A 14,502-nucleotide genomic window follows, 5' to 3' on the forward strand; every position below is an offset into this window, starting at 1 on the left:
TGCGGAGACACAACAGGATTCGGTGACCTGCCCAGGGCCACACAGCTCGTGTGAAGCACGAGCTCTGGAACTCACAGTCGCGATCGCTGATACTCTGCCAGGCCACTTAGCACTTGATCGCATTGTCCTGGTCTGGAGGCTTCGTAGGAATTAGCTTTTAGCTTCCTGACTAGCTTCTGAGCTTCCAAGTGAGGCAGTAGTAAAGAACTTTTAATTTCTATAGACTTAGAAGTTTAAAAAGACAAAACACCTTAGGACTGGTGTCTTTCTTTCTTTCTTTCTTTCTTTCTTTCTTTCAAGTTTATTTATTTTTTAAATTTATTTCGAGAGAGAGAGAGCACGCAGGGGACGGAGAGAGGGAGACAGAAGCCCAAGCAGGCTCTGCAGTGTCAGTGCAGAGCCCAGTGCAGGGCTCGAACTCACAAACCGTGAGACCACGACCCGAGCCAAAATCGAGTTGGTTGTTTAATGACTGAGCCACCCCAGCACCCCAGGGCTGGCGTGTTTCTGAGGCAGCTGGCACGGGCACACGCGGTAAATTTGTACCCTGTTTCTGGAAAGCAGTTAGGCTTTGAGTGTCCAGGGTCACCAAAATGTTCATAATCTTTGACCTCATAAGCTTATTCCTGGTTATTTTATCTCAGGAAATAGTCCAGAAAGGAAGAAAAAAAGTATATGTGTGAGAGTTTTAATTGCAAAATTTGTGTTAAAGCAAAAAATTGGAGAAACAACCTTAACAAGCACTAGTAGGAGAATGTTTATGTAAATTACAGACCATTAATCCAGTTGGTGTTTTTATATACTGCTTTAAAATGAAATACAACTGTATCAGCACATGTAACCGTTCATGATCAAATGTTAAGCCAAAAAGTAGGGGCAGGCTGAAAATTGTGTGGATGTGCTGGTTATAAGGAAAGTAGTGAGTATGTGAACAGAAGCTAAAAGGAAACCTGGAAACACCGACATTGTTTACGAAGGCCCTAGAGTCATGTCCTAAACGGTGTGGATTACAGATAACCGATAACCGCCTCCTTTTTGTTTATTCTTAACTCCATTGTACCATTTTGAGGAGATAACTATTCACATTGTGACAAAATTTCAAAATTATATTACGCTATTTGGAAAAGCATAAAATACAGCATCGTGACAATTAGCACTGTTTTAAAATCTTGCCTCAACTTAAAAAAAATAAATAAATAAAATAAAATAAAATAAAATAATCTTGCCTCAACTTAAAAAAAAAAAAACAAAAAACAGTTTGACCCTGACAACGAACATTCAGGAGCTCTCCTGTTCAGTATCGCCAAAGAGCTACGTCAGAGTTCTGGAAAAACACTAGTTTGAGAAGAAAGAACCAGTTCTAGTGCATCAGGAAGGACGTCGTCAGGGGTAGTCGGGGACTCGTGAGACAAGCAGCTTCCTGTAGGGGTCGCGGGCTGCCTGGTCCCGTTCCCAGGTCGGGGCCCCTTCGGTCTTTGCGCAAGCCGTCCCTTTAAGGCAGGTGGGCCGGTGTGGTCTCCTCCGTATGACAGGCAGGGGCGCCGTCACTGGGACCCAGCTGCGTGGCGGGACCCTGGAAGCAAACCCAGGAGGTGACCCAGGGCGAATTCAGTGTATTAGCTGTGCTAGGCAAGTTCTGTCCACGCGCGTGGTGTGGCCGCAGTCCTAACGCGGAGTGACCCGTGTCAGCGTTCTTAGTCACGTTCTTAGTCCCTTAGTAAGGGAGCATCTGGAATGAGCTAGAGCGAGGTGAGCAGAACCCCGCACTGGGAAGTGACCCGCACGAATTGGCGTTCAGCCCTCACTGCTTTCCGAGGAGGGGCAGGTGGGCAGGTGGGCAGGCGGGCGCGTGCGCGGGAAGGTCGGGGGTGGGGGGGCGGTGAGGGCTGGTACTAAAGGTAGAGGCACAGCGGCGGGCGGGGGTGAAGGCCGAGGGTCGGGAAGACCTAAGTCTGCCGGAATAGCGGGGGTGAACAAAATAGCCCGCGCTGCTCGTTTGCAGCGTATTGTGAACCAGTCTCCGTTCGCTGACAGTTCACTCTACCTTGGCGCTTTGTGATGAGACTAGTCGTGCCGATGCTTGGAGGAAGGCAGCCAGAAGTCCTCCAGAAGGCAAGTTTGTCTGCATATCCACTCCCTCGACCAGGCAGCAGTACGTTAGAAACTCTCATTCCTTCCGGGTTCCCGAGTCTAAAGCGTTGTCTTCTTTTCCAGGATTACATCCCATCACAGCAAGATATTCTGCTTGCCAGAAGACCCACCAAAGGCATTCATGAGTACGACTTTGAAATTAAAAATGTTCCTTTCAAAATGGTTGATGTAGGTGGTCAGAGGTCAGAAAGAAAGCGGTGGTTTGAGTGCTTTGACAGCGTGACGTCGATACTTTTCCTTGTGTCCTCAAGTGAATTCGACCAGGTGCTTATGGAAGATCGACTGACCAATCGCCTGACAGAGTCTCTGAACATTTTCGAAACGATCGTCAACAACCGGGTTTTCAGCAACGTCTCCATAATCCTTTTCTTAAACAAGACAGATTTGCTTGAGGAGAAGGTGCGAATTGTGAGCATCAAAGACTATTTCTTAGAATTCGAAGGGGATCCCCACTGCTTAAGAGACGTCCAAAAATTCCTGGTGGAATGTTTCCGGAACAAGCGGCGGGACCAGCAGCAGAAGCCCCTGTACCACCACTTCACCACCGCGATCAACACGGAGAACATCCGCCTGGTTTTCCGCGACGTCAAGGATACTATTCTTCATGACAACCTCAAGCAGCTCATGCTGCAGTGACGTGCAGAAGACTGGCTGCTTTCATCCCTTGTGTCCCTTTGATTGTTTTCTGTGTGTTTTGTTTCTTAACATAGCAGTTTACAGCAGGAATTAGAAGAGTCTTGATTCTGAGTTTAACTTCTGGGAAACCTTAGTCGTCCTCCCTGCGGACCTTGGTTTGTGGCGCAAAGCTGCCGAATAGCACACGCCGATCCCTGTCAGAGTTCAGCCTTTGATCTGTTTCGCTGTGGCTTCCACTTGAGGGGGGTGTAGTTTCCTGCCGAGCGTCTTCCTAGGTACAGTTCAGCCTTCAGCTTCTTCCCCTCTTCCAGCTGAGTTCTCCTGTAGTGCCAAGTAGAGAAGGTGCCCTTGACTGTTTCTCGGGATGAGGTTAAGAATATCCGGTTCTCAAACAAGCAAGACCCCTTTTTATCTGCCCTGCCCACGGCAGCGACACCTGTGCCGAGCCTTACGGTGACCTGTTTGAAAGGTGACCTGTTGGGAAAAAGTTTGATCTAAGGACTGGCATTCTGTAGATGCGCGCAGATTTAGCCTTCGTGTGTTTTTAATTGCTTATATACCCAACAGTTGTTTCATTTTAAAATTTCTGTGGTTTCTCAAGGTGATGTTCTTACTTAGTGTTTCAAAGTTTACATGAGGATTCCTGGTCTGATGCTAACGAAAGTTCACGAATGGTACGGGGCAGGGGGCGGGGAGCAAGCAAATGCCTTACATAGTGTTTTGATCCAAAGCAACGAGTGAAATATAATTTGCCCTTTTCATGTTTAAATCTCATGTAATAAATGTGCCATATGTGAAACGTTCTGGCCAAGCAGCAACTGAAAATGGCAAGTAGCTTGATAAGGGAGCTTTCTAGATAAACAGAGCCTCTCCAGGACGTTCTGTGCTTTTACTTCTCGGACTTTGACGTCCTGTCCCAGGATTCGGGTCCTCGCTGTAGAGAAGAGCTGTTGTGGCCGTCACAGACATCTTTTCTTTTGCTCTCCTGCCTGTTACCATCAGCTCCAGCCTGGCGCTCATGGGAGGTTTTGTTTATTTGGCAGCTTGCCAAGGGCAGAGTTTTCCTGTCAAGCTACTCAAGAAGGCATGATCTGAGATTCCCGTTCATTCTCGGTGGCTCTCTGAAAGACGCAGCACGTACATGCTTGTCTCGTTATTGCTTATGAACTTCTAGCTTTACTGAGGTACATTTGGAATGTTTTAAGGCTGCTTCTAAGAACAAATAGTAATTTCTTCAGTTCACACCGAAAGAGGATCCCGTTTGACCTCTCCTCGCCCCTCACCGACCCGCGGGCGCACCCCTGAAGCGGCTCGTGATGACGGGTCTGATCATCGTGAGCTCAGCGGGCTGGCTGGTGTCCTGGGGGCACCGCCCGGCCGCTTGTGTGGCATGCGACCGGGACTAGAGAGACAGGTGCCCGCGGCCGGTGGCCGTTGGCAGAGTCCAGCAGCTTTTCGCCTTTTCCTGAAAATTGTGATTAAGACTGTGATATCTGCCACTTTACTGTAGAGCTGTGTTCTCAGGTATTCCGTTGCCTAGAAGGTCCTTGCGAGATGGGTCAGCATGACGGCTCACGCGGCCTTTCCGAGGCCGCGGCTCTTGGTCCGTCTGCTGTCTGGCGGGAGAATAGGGCTTTGCAGGGAGCGAAGCAGGGACTGCTCGTACCGTTCCTGACCCTTCCTGCGCTTCCGGCACCGTTCTACCTGCGGTAGCCTCGCAGTTTCCGTGCCTCGGTGATGCACGAGCCACAGACACGCAGCCCCGCGTCCTCGTGCGGGTGGTCACGGTATGCAGTCCACGCGCGTTTGAGTCCTTCTGCAGCCGGTGCTTCTTGCCAAGAAGAGCGTGCTGTGCCAGTTCACAGAATTAGGATTCAACCTCAGTGCTAGTGAGTATCTGAATGTGTGCACAGTAACATTGGGACTTCTTGCTGGAGAGTCTGTGTGTGGATTTTGCAGATGGTTCCCTGGCCTAGCCAAAACCGTCGGCCTCCAGTGGAGGCTCGAGTCCGTTCCCTGTAGAAGAGGCAAGTCAGTCTTGTTTATTCAGTCCTGTTGAATATTGACGATCTGCACGCGGAGCAGGCCCGTTGCCTGACGAGTCCCCCGGTGACCCCCTCTTGACTGCCTCCAAGCAGTGTCAGAACGCCTCGTACGTAATGGTATTATTTTCTGTCCCTGGGAGTTCTCGAGCTCTCCTTCCTGATGTGCCGCCTCCGATGTCTCACTGTTCTTTTAAAGTGAAACCCAGGCCGTATCCCGAGGCAGCAGATCACTTGTATTGAATGGCACGCTTGTTGAGACAGAGGAAGTGCGAGGCTCAGTCTGAAGGCTTTGGTCCACCCTTTTGAAAACCATCGGAAGGAGTCTCCTACCTGTATTGTGAAAACTGGGTCCTTTGGAAACACCGCTGTGCGAAGGAGGAGGTGAAATTCAGGACCAAACGAAAGGGTGCTCGTAGCTTTCACCGCGCCGGTTTCTCAGAGCAGTCGTTTGGTGTGTTGGCTTTTCAAAGTCTTACTGGTTATGATTTACAGTAAGATGTGCCTGATCCTCTATTATGTTGTGTTCTTTGAATCTGAATGTCTTGTCCTTTAATTCTTGAAAATGTCACACAAGTGTCCTCATTGGCCTCGAAGAAACGTAGAGCAGAGCTGCCTTATAAGTCAAAGAACACCACGCATCTGGGCCTTGATTTTTATAGGGAAAAGGTTTTGTCACATGTTTTCCGAAGAGCCACATCATTTAAGGCTTGCCCCTGCCACTTAAATATTATTTTTTGATAACCCGAATCGTTGCTTTCTGCCAAACAGCGTACGAATCGCAAGTGTTCGCTTGAGTGTTACTGTCTGGAAAAGGCACTTGGGTGGCGAGACGGCAGCCACGGCCAGAGAAGGTGATGTGGAATGAAAAAGATCCTCCGTTTTTGTTTCGTTTTCTTGGAAGTCGCCCTGGTGGGTATTTCACATAGTGAAGATCCTCTGGGCGATCTCTCAAGCGGGGTTGTCTGGGGCAGTCCTCCCGCACCCGGTGACGGTGGCTGGTTTAAAGCAGGAGGAAGTTAAGAGTATGCGGATACCAGAAATGATTCGAAGTGTCAGTTTGGACGCAGCAGAAATCGTGGGCTCTTTTTTTTTTTTTTCCCCCGTAAGAGAGAATGAGTAAATCTTGACCTCCGGCGTAACCCCAAATACTTGTATTTATGCTTTTGATAAGATGTATTTTCAGCATTAGTCCACATAACCGGTTATGCCTTATTTATGTGAAGAATAAAGTTACCAAGTTCTGTTCTGTTCTGAGATTCCAGTCACTATTTGAGAAGGCCTCAAATTGGTGCTTTCATTATGTAATGATACATTTAGACAAAACCCCAAACCAAGCCATCTGAAACAAGGTTCTCTGCATTGCAATTTGTAGCAATGTCATTTCTGTGTATGTAATAAGAAGGCTAAATATCAGTGTTAACTCTGAATTTCTTGTTTGAAATCCATGAAATCATGTCTGTAAAGCTTAGTCAAACATTTGTAACAAACTCCCCAATAAATCTAGAGAAAGACACTCTGTTAACCTTTTTACTGCTTTTAGTTTTATTTAAGGAATCAAGAGCAGAAGTTTTGCCTGTGTCTTTTTCAGTTCAAAGTTTGACTTAGTCCAGGGGTCACCTTGTGTCGTTTTCCTGTCATTTTCCCGTTGTGCTGCTGCCTGTACAGGGACTGGTTTTCCTTTCTTGACAGGAAACAGGCTGGCCTTCCAGCCCAGTAAACTCGAGGAAGGGGGGAATGGATGAGAGCTGGGGGGGCGGGGGGGGGGTGGCGGTAATGAGTCTCCACATTCCAAATACGGCAGACGGTATAATACCCAGTATTTCATGGTACGAGGTTAGGGCTTAATGAATTTATGCTAGAGATCGAAGTGTAAGTCTAAGCCTGAACACTTGAAACGGGTTGGACTTTGGCGTTTTCAAGTCCCATCAAGGCAATGTTAGCCTTAGGCCGGTAAGTGATTAGTAACATCATGTGAAGGGCGGTGTTTGTACCACTATCGTTCTTGTGTCTTTACTTGAACGTATAGTTAGCATTGAAGTCAACGTGTGCATTCTTGTGGCATCCAGGTCTAGACCATCTGACCTCGCACGCCAGAGCTCAGATGGAACAAAAAAGAGTTAAGGATGGGGCAGTATCTTCTCGGTTGGTGGGAGGTTTTGGAATCTGTCCAGATCTGCTGTTGATAATGATAAAAATTGCCAGATGGATCAAAGTATGCAAGGACCCACCATGCATCACCTTTCAGTCTGTGGGTGTCGTGACAGAAATATGCTAGCTACTTGGTATCTGATTGGGGTTTGTATTCAGAAAGCTTGCTGATGATGTCTCTTGCCATAATAAGTGATACCTTTGTCCTCAGTTACGCCTATTCGATGGTACCAAGGGGGAAACACAGCGGAAGCAGGAAGGGGTGAATTCTCGGGACGTATTTGTAACAGCACAACCAGCTTCACCTCTTACTTGAAGGCAGAACGGCAAAATGTTTCTAATGGCTTTTCTGTACTACTCTACGGTGATGAGAGCTCATTTACCACAAGAAGCCTTATCAAAAAGTATATTTTGTAACAACCTCACAGATCCTGTACCCAACAAAACATGATTTGTATTAGCTTTGTATAAAAGTATTTGTGGCTTAGGGTTTTTTATACATATTATATCTTTTTATAACTTTCCAGGAACTAATAAGCACATTATCTGATACTGTTGTTGTAAATTTTTTTCTGTCCGTGCTTTAGTTCAGGGATTGGCAATAAATTATTTCTAAAGGAGGTCTGAAAGTGGAAAGGATGGTTTGATTTTATAAAATGAGTTGCTAGTCATTAAGGCTTTTTACTTTTGTACATACTTTGCAAGAACTTTGCCTCGTGCTATTAATATTCGCTTTGTAAAAATTACTGACACTTAATAAACATTTATAAACTATTCAATACTACGATGTTATTTAAACCAACAGTTTGCTAAACGTAAAGTGCAAAGCAGACGCGTAAAGTTTGAAAGCCAGAGCGTAGTCACCGAAAGCCCGTAAAGTCTCTCTTGGCAGATCTCCAGCCATAGTTTGCCTTCCAGCCATAGTTTGCCTTCCTTCGTAATCTGTCCGTTTTTCCCGACCTTTAAAGATGGAGACGGGGGCTTCATCAAGGAAGTTCCCAGACACTTAGCATGTTTGCACGTGGGAATGGTGAGATGGGGACCGCTCGTTTGCCTCTCCGCTCCCCCTTAAGATCTGTTTGTTTGTTTGCTTCATGTTTGTTTATTTTTGATAGCACAAGTGGGGGAGGGGCAGAGGGAGAGAGAGGGAGGCACAGACTCCGAAGCTCCAGGCTCTGAGCTCTCAGCACAGAGCCCAATGCCGGGGCCCAACAGTGGGATCGTGACCTGAGCCAAAGTCAGACGCTTCACCGGTGGAGCCACCCAGGCGCCCCTCCCCTTAAGGCGCCTTCAAGGGCACTAGGGCGTTTCAGGAGTCTGTCCCACCTGCGGGAATAATGCCCTTCGGTCTGTTGTAATTGAAACGGTGTTTTAAAAACAAACCCACACGTTAACCACTCCTTTTTCTTTAGATTGCGATTTACAGAAGAGTGGCAGCCGTGGTGGAGTTCCCCGGTGCTCCACACGCTTTACGTAGTTGCCGCGATGCACATCTTGCCTGCCTTCGTCTGGTACATTCGTCACAACGAATCTTTATACTTCTACTTTGTTATTAACTGAAGCCCCACCCTTCATTCAGGTCTCCTTAGTTTTTCCCTGATGTCCCTCTCGGCTCCCGAAGGCATCTGCGCTACCGCTTGCATTCAGCTCTCTCCTCCGGCTCCTCTCGGCGATGACAGGTTCTCAGGCTTTCCTTGTTTTCGATGACCGTGGCGGGTTTGAGAAGCGACACGGGTCAGGTGTGTTGCAGATCGCCCCTCTCCCGGGATCTTCCTGATGTGTTTCTCACGATTACGCTCGGTCATGTGTGCTGGGGGCCGCAGAGGCAAAGTGCTGTTCTCGTCAAATCCTATCCAAGCATAACACTCATCTTTTCTCTTTGCAACGTCAGCGAAATTAGAAGTTGTTAAATAACTTCTGGCATGTTCCTGCCTTTTCTGAAGTGGCATGTATTGAAAACTGAGCACGTACTTCCCCGAAGCGGAAGGAAGGGTCCTTCCCCGCAATAGGACTTGCAAAGCAGATATCCAGAAATGTTCAGTGGCCATGGCTGTACCCCCACACTGGTTGGCTCCCGGCCTTAGTGGCAAATGAAAACTCTGTACTAAGGTCTCACCTTTTTTTAATTTTTTTTTTCAACGTTTTTTATTTATTTTTGGGACAGAGAGAGGCAGAGCATGAACGGGGGAGGGGCAGAGAGAGAGGGAGACACAGAATCGGAAACAGGCTCCAGGCTCCGAGCCATCAGCCCAGAGCCTGACGCGGGGCTCGAACTCACGGACCGCGAGATCGTGACCTGGCTGAAGTCGGACGCTCAACCGACTGCGCCACCCAGGCGCCCCTAAGGTCTCACCTTTAATGTGAAGTTTCACCGTTGGTTCCAAGAAAAACTGAGATCGAGAAATTTGGACTTAAATATCTACAAATCTCTACAGATCTGTACCTTGGAAACAGGTCGTTAAAGGCTTGCTTTCAGAGATTTAAGATCTTTTAAAATTGAAACTAAACTCGTGAGCGTTTGGATCCCCAAAAGAAGGCTTTAAACACACACACACACATTTTTTATGCTGTCGTTGGAAAAAGAGAATATTCCTTTGTCAAAGGAAGTGGCTAAAAGTCCAGCTGTCGTCTGGTGAAATGTTTTAGCACCGTCATGGTTAATTGGCATGAGATGGTCTCAAAATGACCTGTTCCGTTGCCCACAGTGTGGGTTGTTGCAAGAGAAAAAAAGAGACTCTGGTTGCAAGAATGCAGGAAACTCAAGAGTTTATAGGTTCAACCAGAGGTTTGTTTTGGTGACGGGAAATTTGGCAAATCCTCAAAAAACTAACGACCGCGGACCGTGTTTTAAAATAGACTGTACTTTTTTCCTCAGAAATTAGTGGGGCAACTGAAATACAGTATTGTCGTGGCAGCATGGAGTATCTGCGAAAACACTGTGCAGCTGTATTTCACAAGGGTCCCTTTTCAAGTACAGGAGACAACAAAAGGCTCAAACAAGGATTCGATACAAACTAACTATTCAAGGCGGCTGTGTGAAGCTTCTCCGTTGGCCAAAAGAATACTAAGGGAAGCTGTGTCCAGAATTAACATTTATACTGAGTGGAGGAGTGTGTTGGTTTTTCTTTTCCCCACGAAAGTACATGATAGGAAAATGTAAGCAGCAAAGTCTTTTTAAAGGTTGAACCTTCTTTTTTTTTTTTTTTGTAGATTTTTTAAATGTTTGTTTATTTTTGAGAGACGGAGCCTGAGCGGGGGAGGGGCAGAGAGAGAGGGAGACAGAATCAGAGGCAGGCTCCAGGCTCTGAGCCATCAGTACAGAGCCCAACGCAGGGGCTCGAACTTACGAACCGTGAGATCATGACCTGAGCGGAAGACAGACGCTCAACCGGCTGAGCCACCCCGGTACCCCCGTCGTTCTTTTGTGATTAAGCACACCGCATCTTCAGACTGAGGTTTGATTTTCAGTTCAAACACCACAGAAGAGAGAGAACATGCTCAGAAGATGAAGCCCAAGGTCAGACGGCTGACCTTGGGAGCAAAAAAAGTATATATACGTGGTTTGTTTCGCTCTTTTATTATTCTACAGGGAAAATCCCAATTCTTGCAAACCTCGTGGGATTTAACTCGCTTTATTTTAACACCAGAACGAGTTCGTCGAAACGTTATCCTGCATAAGAGAGCAAGCATCACAGTGCCCGTGGCTGAACAATATTGGTGACGTCACATATTAAAGTTAATTTTGTAGGTGCAATCCTGGCATGTGTGCAGCGGGTTACAGTTTGGGGAAAGATGCTATGAATCGGTGTCATGGGGAATACATTCCAGGTAAGGGCTGGATGCCCAGCTTTATGAAAATAAAGAGCACCACCAATTTAACACAGGCATCCCGTACAGCATAACCCTTTCTAAAGTGCACACAACAAAATCACGTTCAAGCCCCCTGCCCAACACTCAGGACATCTAGCGTCCGCGCCCCCCGCTGACCAATCTTCCCTTCCAGCAGCCTTCACCCACCTACACTAGCGAGCCCTTTCCCGCATGCCCCCTCTCTGGTTCACTTTGCCCCCCAGGCCAGATCCTACTCATCTTCCAGCTGTCTGGGAAGAAGATTGCTGGCTTGCCATCCACCCCACGACCCAGACCAGTTTTCTTCCTTTGTGTCCCTCTCCCACCTCATTCCTGCCTCAGGGCGCGTCAAGCCTTCTGCCTTATTTTAGAGCTATTTCTGTCCCCATCTCTGATCCTCTGCTGATTGTGACATGAGCTCACGCTCTTGCTAAGCTCCCTGAGTTCCCGTCGTCGTACACATCTGACTGTTCCTAAGAGTCACCAACACAGAGTCCCCCTTCTCAGGAGACTCGGATGCAATCAAGCTGTCACAGGAGCCTGGGGAAAGCCGGACTATGAGGAAGAGGCCCCCCGAGTTGGCTGTCGCTAGTTGCAGGAGTGACCTGGTTAGACTACTACTGATCTGAGACATCAGGAGGTTGAGCTAATGGCCTCCAGTCCTTTCCTACATTCGGATTCTTGAAAGCCTTCTAGAATATTCCAGCACATAACAAAAATTGTTTATAGAAGCATATAGTGTTATACTCTATCGTACAAAGTTCCTATGATAAATTATTTTTTTCCTCAAAACAAAAAAGTAAAGAGGGGGACTAGCCAAGGGGAAAAATAGCCTTGAAAGGCGCTAAGGGTAACTCAACAGGTTTTGAAAAAACCCCAGTGTTTTGTTCTTGTTCTCCCTGCACTCTGTCCTCGAGGGGAATTTACCCACAGCAGGCCGCAGATACTCGAGTGTGTTCGTCCTCCCGAGTTACCGAAAGTTAGGACCTGGCAGTCTCCAGCCCTCAATGGGTACTTTCAGATTCATTTGTACCCTGGCCACTGTCATAGTTCAGCCTGCTATGAAAAGTGCCACAGACTGGGTGGCTTACAAAAGACAACAACAACAACAAAAAGGGCTGCTCACAATTCTGGAGACTGAAGTCTGAGATCAGGGTGCAAGCGTGCTGGGGTTCTGGGGAGGGCCCTCCTCTGGTTTGCAGACTGCTGGCTTCACTTTGGCAGAAAAGAACTAGCTTTTGCTCCTTTGTCTAATTTCCATTCATCGGGGCTCCCTCCCCTCATGACCTGATTACCTGCGAATTGGCTGGCAGCTGGGGGAGGGGGGGGACACAGACCTTCAGCTCTCAACAGTCACCAAAATGTTATCAAAATTGGCTTGAATCCAGCTTGATTTTCTGCTCCCCCCACCCAAGAAGAACCTCTTTTTTCGGCGATCAGTGCAGAGATAAGGATCCTGCAGTTTCTGAATAGCTTCTGTTTGACACCTTTTTTGGTATGATTTTTTTTTTCATCTACTACAAAAAAACTCTCGGTGAAAAACCGCCCCTAATCTTACCACGCTATCACAACTACCGTAAATAGTTTTGACATTTCTGCCTAGTCAGTTTTCCCCGCATATGATTTAGTAACACGTCATTAGCATAAGCCCCAAAGGTCATTGTTTTAAATACTTGCGTATTTCATTGAGTGCCTACCTGTATCTTTCCACGTCAACTTCTCACCCAAACTGGAGACGCGAACACCAGCAGCAAGGGTGACACCCCTTCGTTTTCAAAGGCTCACAAATCAGATGGTTTCGGACCTAACTTTTTCTCCCAGACACCAGCGCTTCTTTCCGAAATTTTCCAACGTTCTCATGAATCCAGTATCTCTGCTTTCCATATTGTTGTGAGAGTTGAACCGCACTGTGGCTGAGGCACCAGAGAACAAAACAGGAAGGTCTAAAACTGATCCCCCCATATTGTGCGGATCACTGATCGCGCATGAATAATTCTCAGTTTGGGGAAGATATCTCAAAACCTTTGGGGCACCTGGGTGGCTCAGTCGGTTAAGCGTCCGACTTCGGTTCAGGTCATGATCTTGCGGTTTGTGGGTTCGAGCCCCGTGTCGGGCTCTGTGCTGACAGCTCGGAGCCTGGAGCTTGCTTCGGATTCTGTGTTTCCTTCTCTCTCTGCCCCTCCCCTGCTCATGCTCTGTCTCTCTCTGTCTCAAAAATAAATAAAAAAACATTAAAAAAAATAAAAAACCCTATAAAAAAAAAAGAAGATATCTCAAAACCTGATCGTAAATAATTTTACCCATTTAGTAATAAAAAATAACAGTGATTTTATTGCTGCATTGTAAAATGAAGCTTTAGTTTTTCTCATGTTCCTAGATTTGGGGGACTTTTAAAATTAGTTTTGTGTGTCGAGGGACATTCTCTAGCTATATAGGGTTGATGTCCAAGGATGTCCTCATGACTGTTTACAAAATCCAGCTCAAACCTATCCATGAGCGGCTCCCAGAAAGAGCACTCGGCTACCAAACCTCAAGTTTTTTTTTATCCACCAGTGACTTGATATCTGTCTTCAGCACCATCCTTAAGTAACTAAGGTGTTTGTAGCAACGTCCAAATAAGGATTTGAGATTTCAGTAAGCACGCGAAAAGATGCTCGGCATTTAAAAAAAAATTTTTTTTTTACGTTTATTTATTTTGAGCCAGACAGAGCACAGGTTGGGGAGGAGCAGAGGGAGGGAGAGAGAATCCCAAGCAGGCCTGATGCGGGGCTCAAACTCACACAGTGAGAACGTGACCTGAGCTGAAATCAAGAGTCGGATATTTAACCAACTGAGCCACCCAGGTGCCCCAAAGCTACTCAACATTATTAGTCATCAGGGAAATAGAAATCAAAGCCACAGCAAGATACTACCTCACACCTATTAGGATGGCTAGAGTTTTAAAAAATGGACGTAAGTGTTGGTGGGGATGTAGAGAAATTGTAACCCACATAAATTGCTTGTGGGTTGGTAAAACCGTATGTAGCCCCTTTGGAAAGTAGTGTGTCTGTTCCTCAAAATGCCAATGTTTCTTTATTTTTGAGAGAGAGAGACAGAGCATGAGCGAGGGAGGGGCAGAGAGAGGGAGACACAGAATCTGAAGCAGGCTCCAGGCTCTGAGCCATCAGCACAGAGCCCGATGCAGGGCTCAAACCCATGAACCACGAGATCATGACCTGAGCCGAAATCAGATGCTTAACCGACTAAGCTACCTAGGTGCCCCGTTCCTCAAAATGTTAAATATAGAGTTACCATATGATCCAGCAATTACAGTCCTAGGTACTGACCAAAAAGAAATGAAAACCTACCTCCGTATAAAAATGTGTACATGAATGTTTACTAGCAGCATTATTTATAATAGATTAAAAGTGGAAACAACCCAAATGCCCCACAAATGATGGATGATAAAATGTGGCATATCCGTACCATGAAATATTATGTAATAAAATGAATAGGGGCGCCCGGGTGGCTCAGTCGGTTAAGTCTCCAACTCTTGATTTTGGCTCAGGTCGTGATCGCACGGTTGTAAGACAGAGACCCGTGTTGGGTTATATGCGAAGCGTGGAGCCAACTTGGGATTCTCTCTCTCCCTCTCTCTCTCTCTCTCTCCCCCCCGCCAGCCTTTCTCTCTCCG

At 46.8% G+C, this 14,502-nt stretch overlaps 1 protein-coding gene across 1 annotated transcript in view; it reads left to right on the forward strand.

The window, feature by feature from the left end:
• GNA13 (G protein subunit alpha 13) overlaps nt 1-7,754 on the forward strand; it is a 43,323-nt gene extending 35,569 nt beyond the window's left edge. Inside the window, exon 4 of the mRNA XM_049637685.1 lies at nt 2,215-7,754. Coding sequence (XP_049493642.1) covers nt 2,215-2,787 — 573 coding nt within the window. The 3' untranslated portion in view covers nt 2,788-7,754. The remainder of the gene's footprint in view (nt 1-2,214) is intronic.
• Nucleotides 7,755-14,502: the final 6,748 nt, after the last annotated feature.

Source organism: Panthera uncia, chromosome E1 (assembly GCF_023721935.1).
Source record: "Panthera uncia isolate 11264 chromosome E1, Puncia_PCG_1.0, whole genome shotgun sequence".
NCBI classification, from domain to species: domain Eukaryota; kingdom Metazoa; phylum Chordata; class Mammalia; order Carnivora; family Felidae; genus Panthera; species Panthera uncia.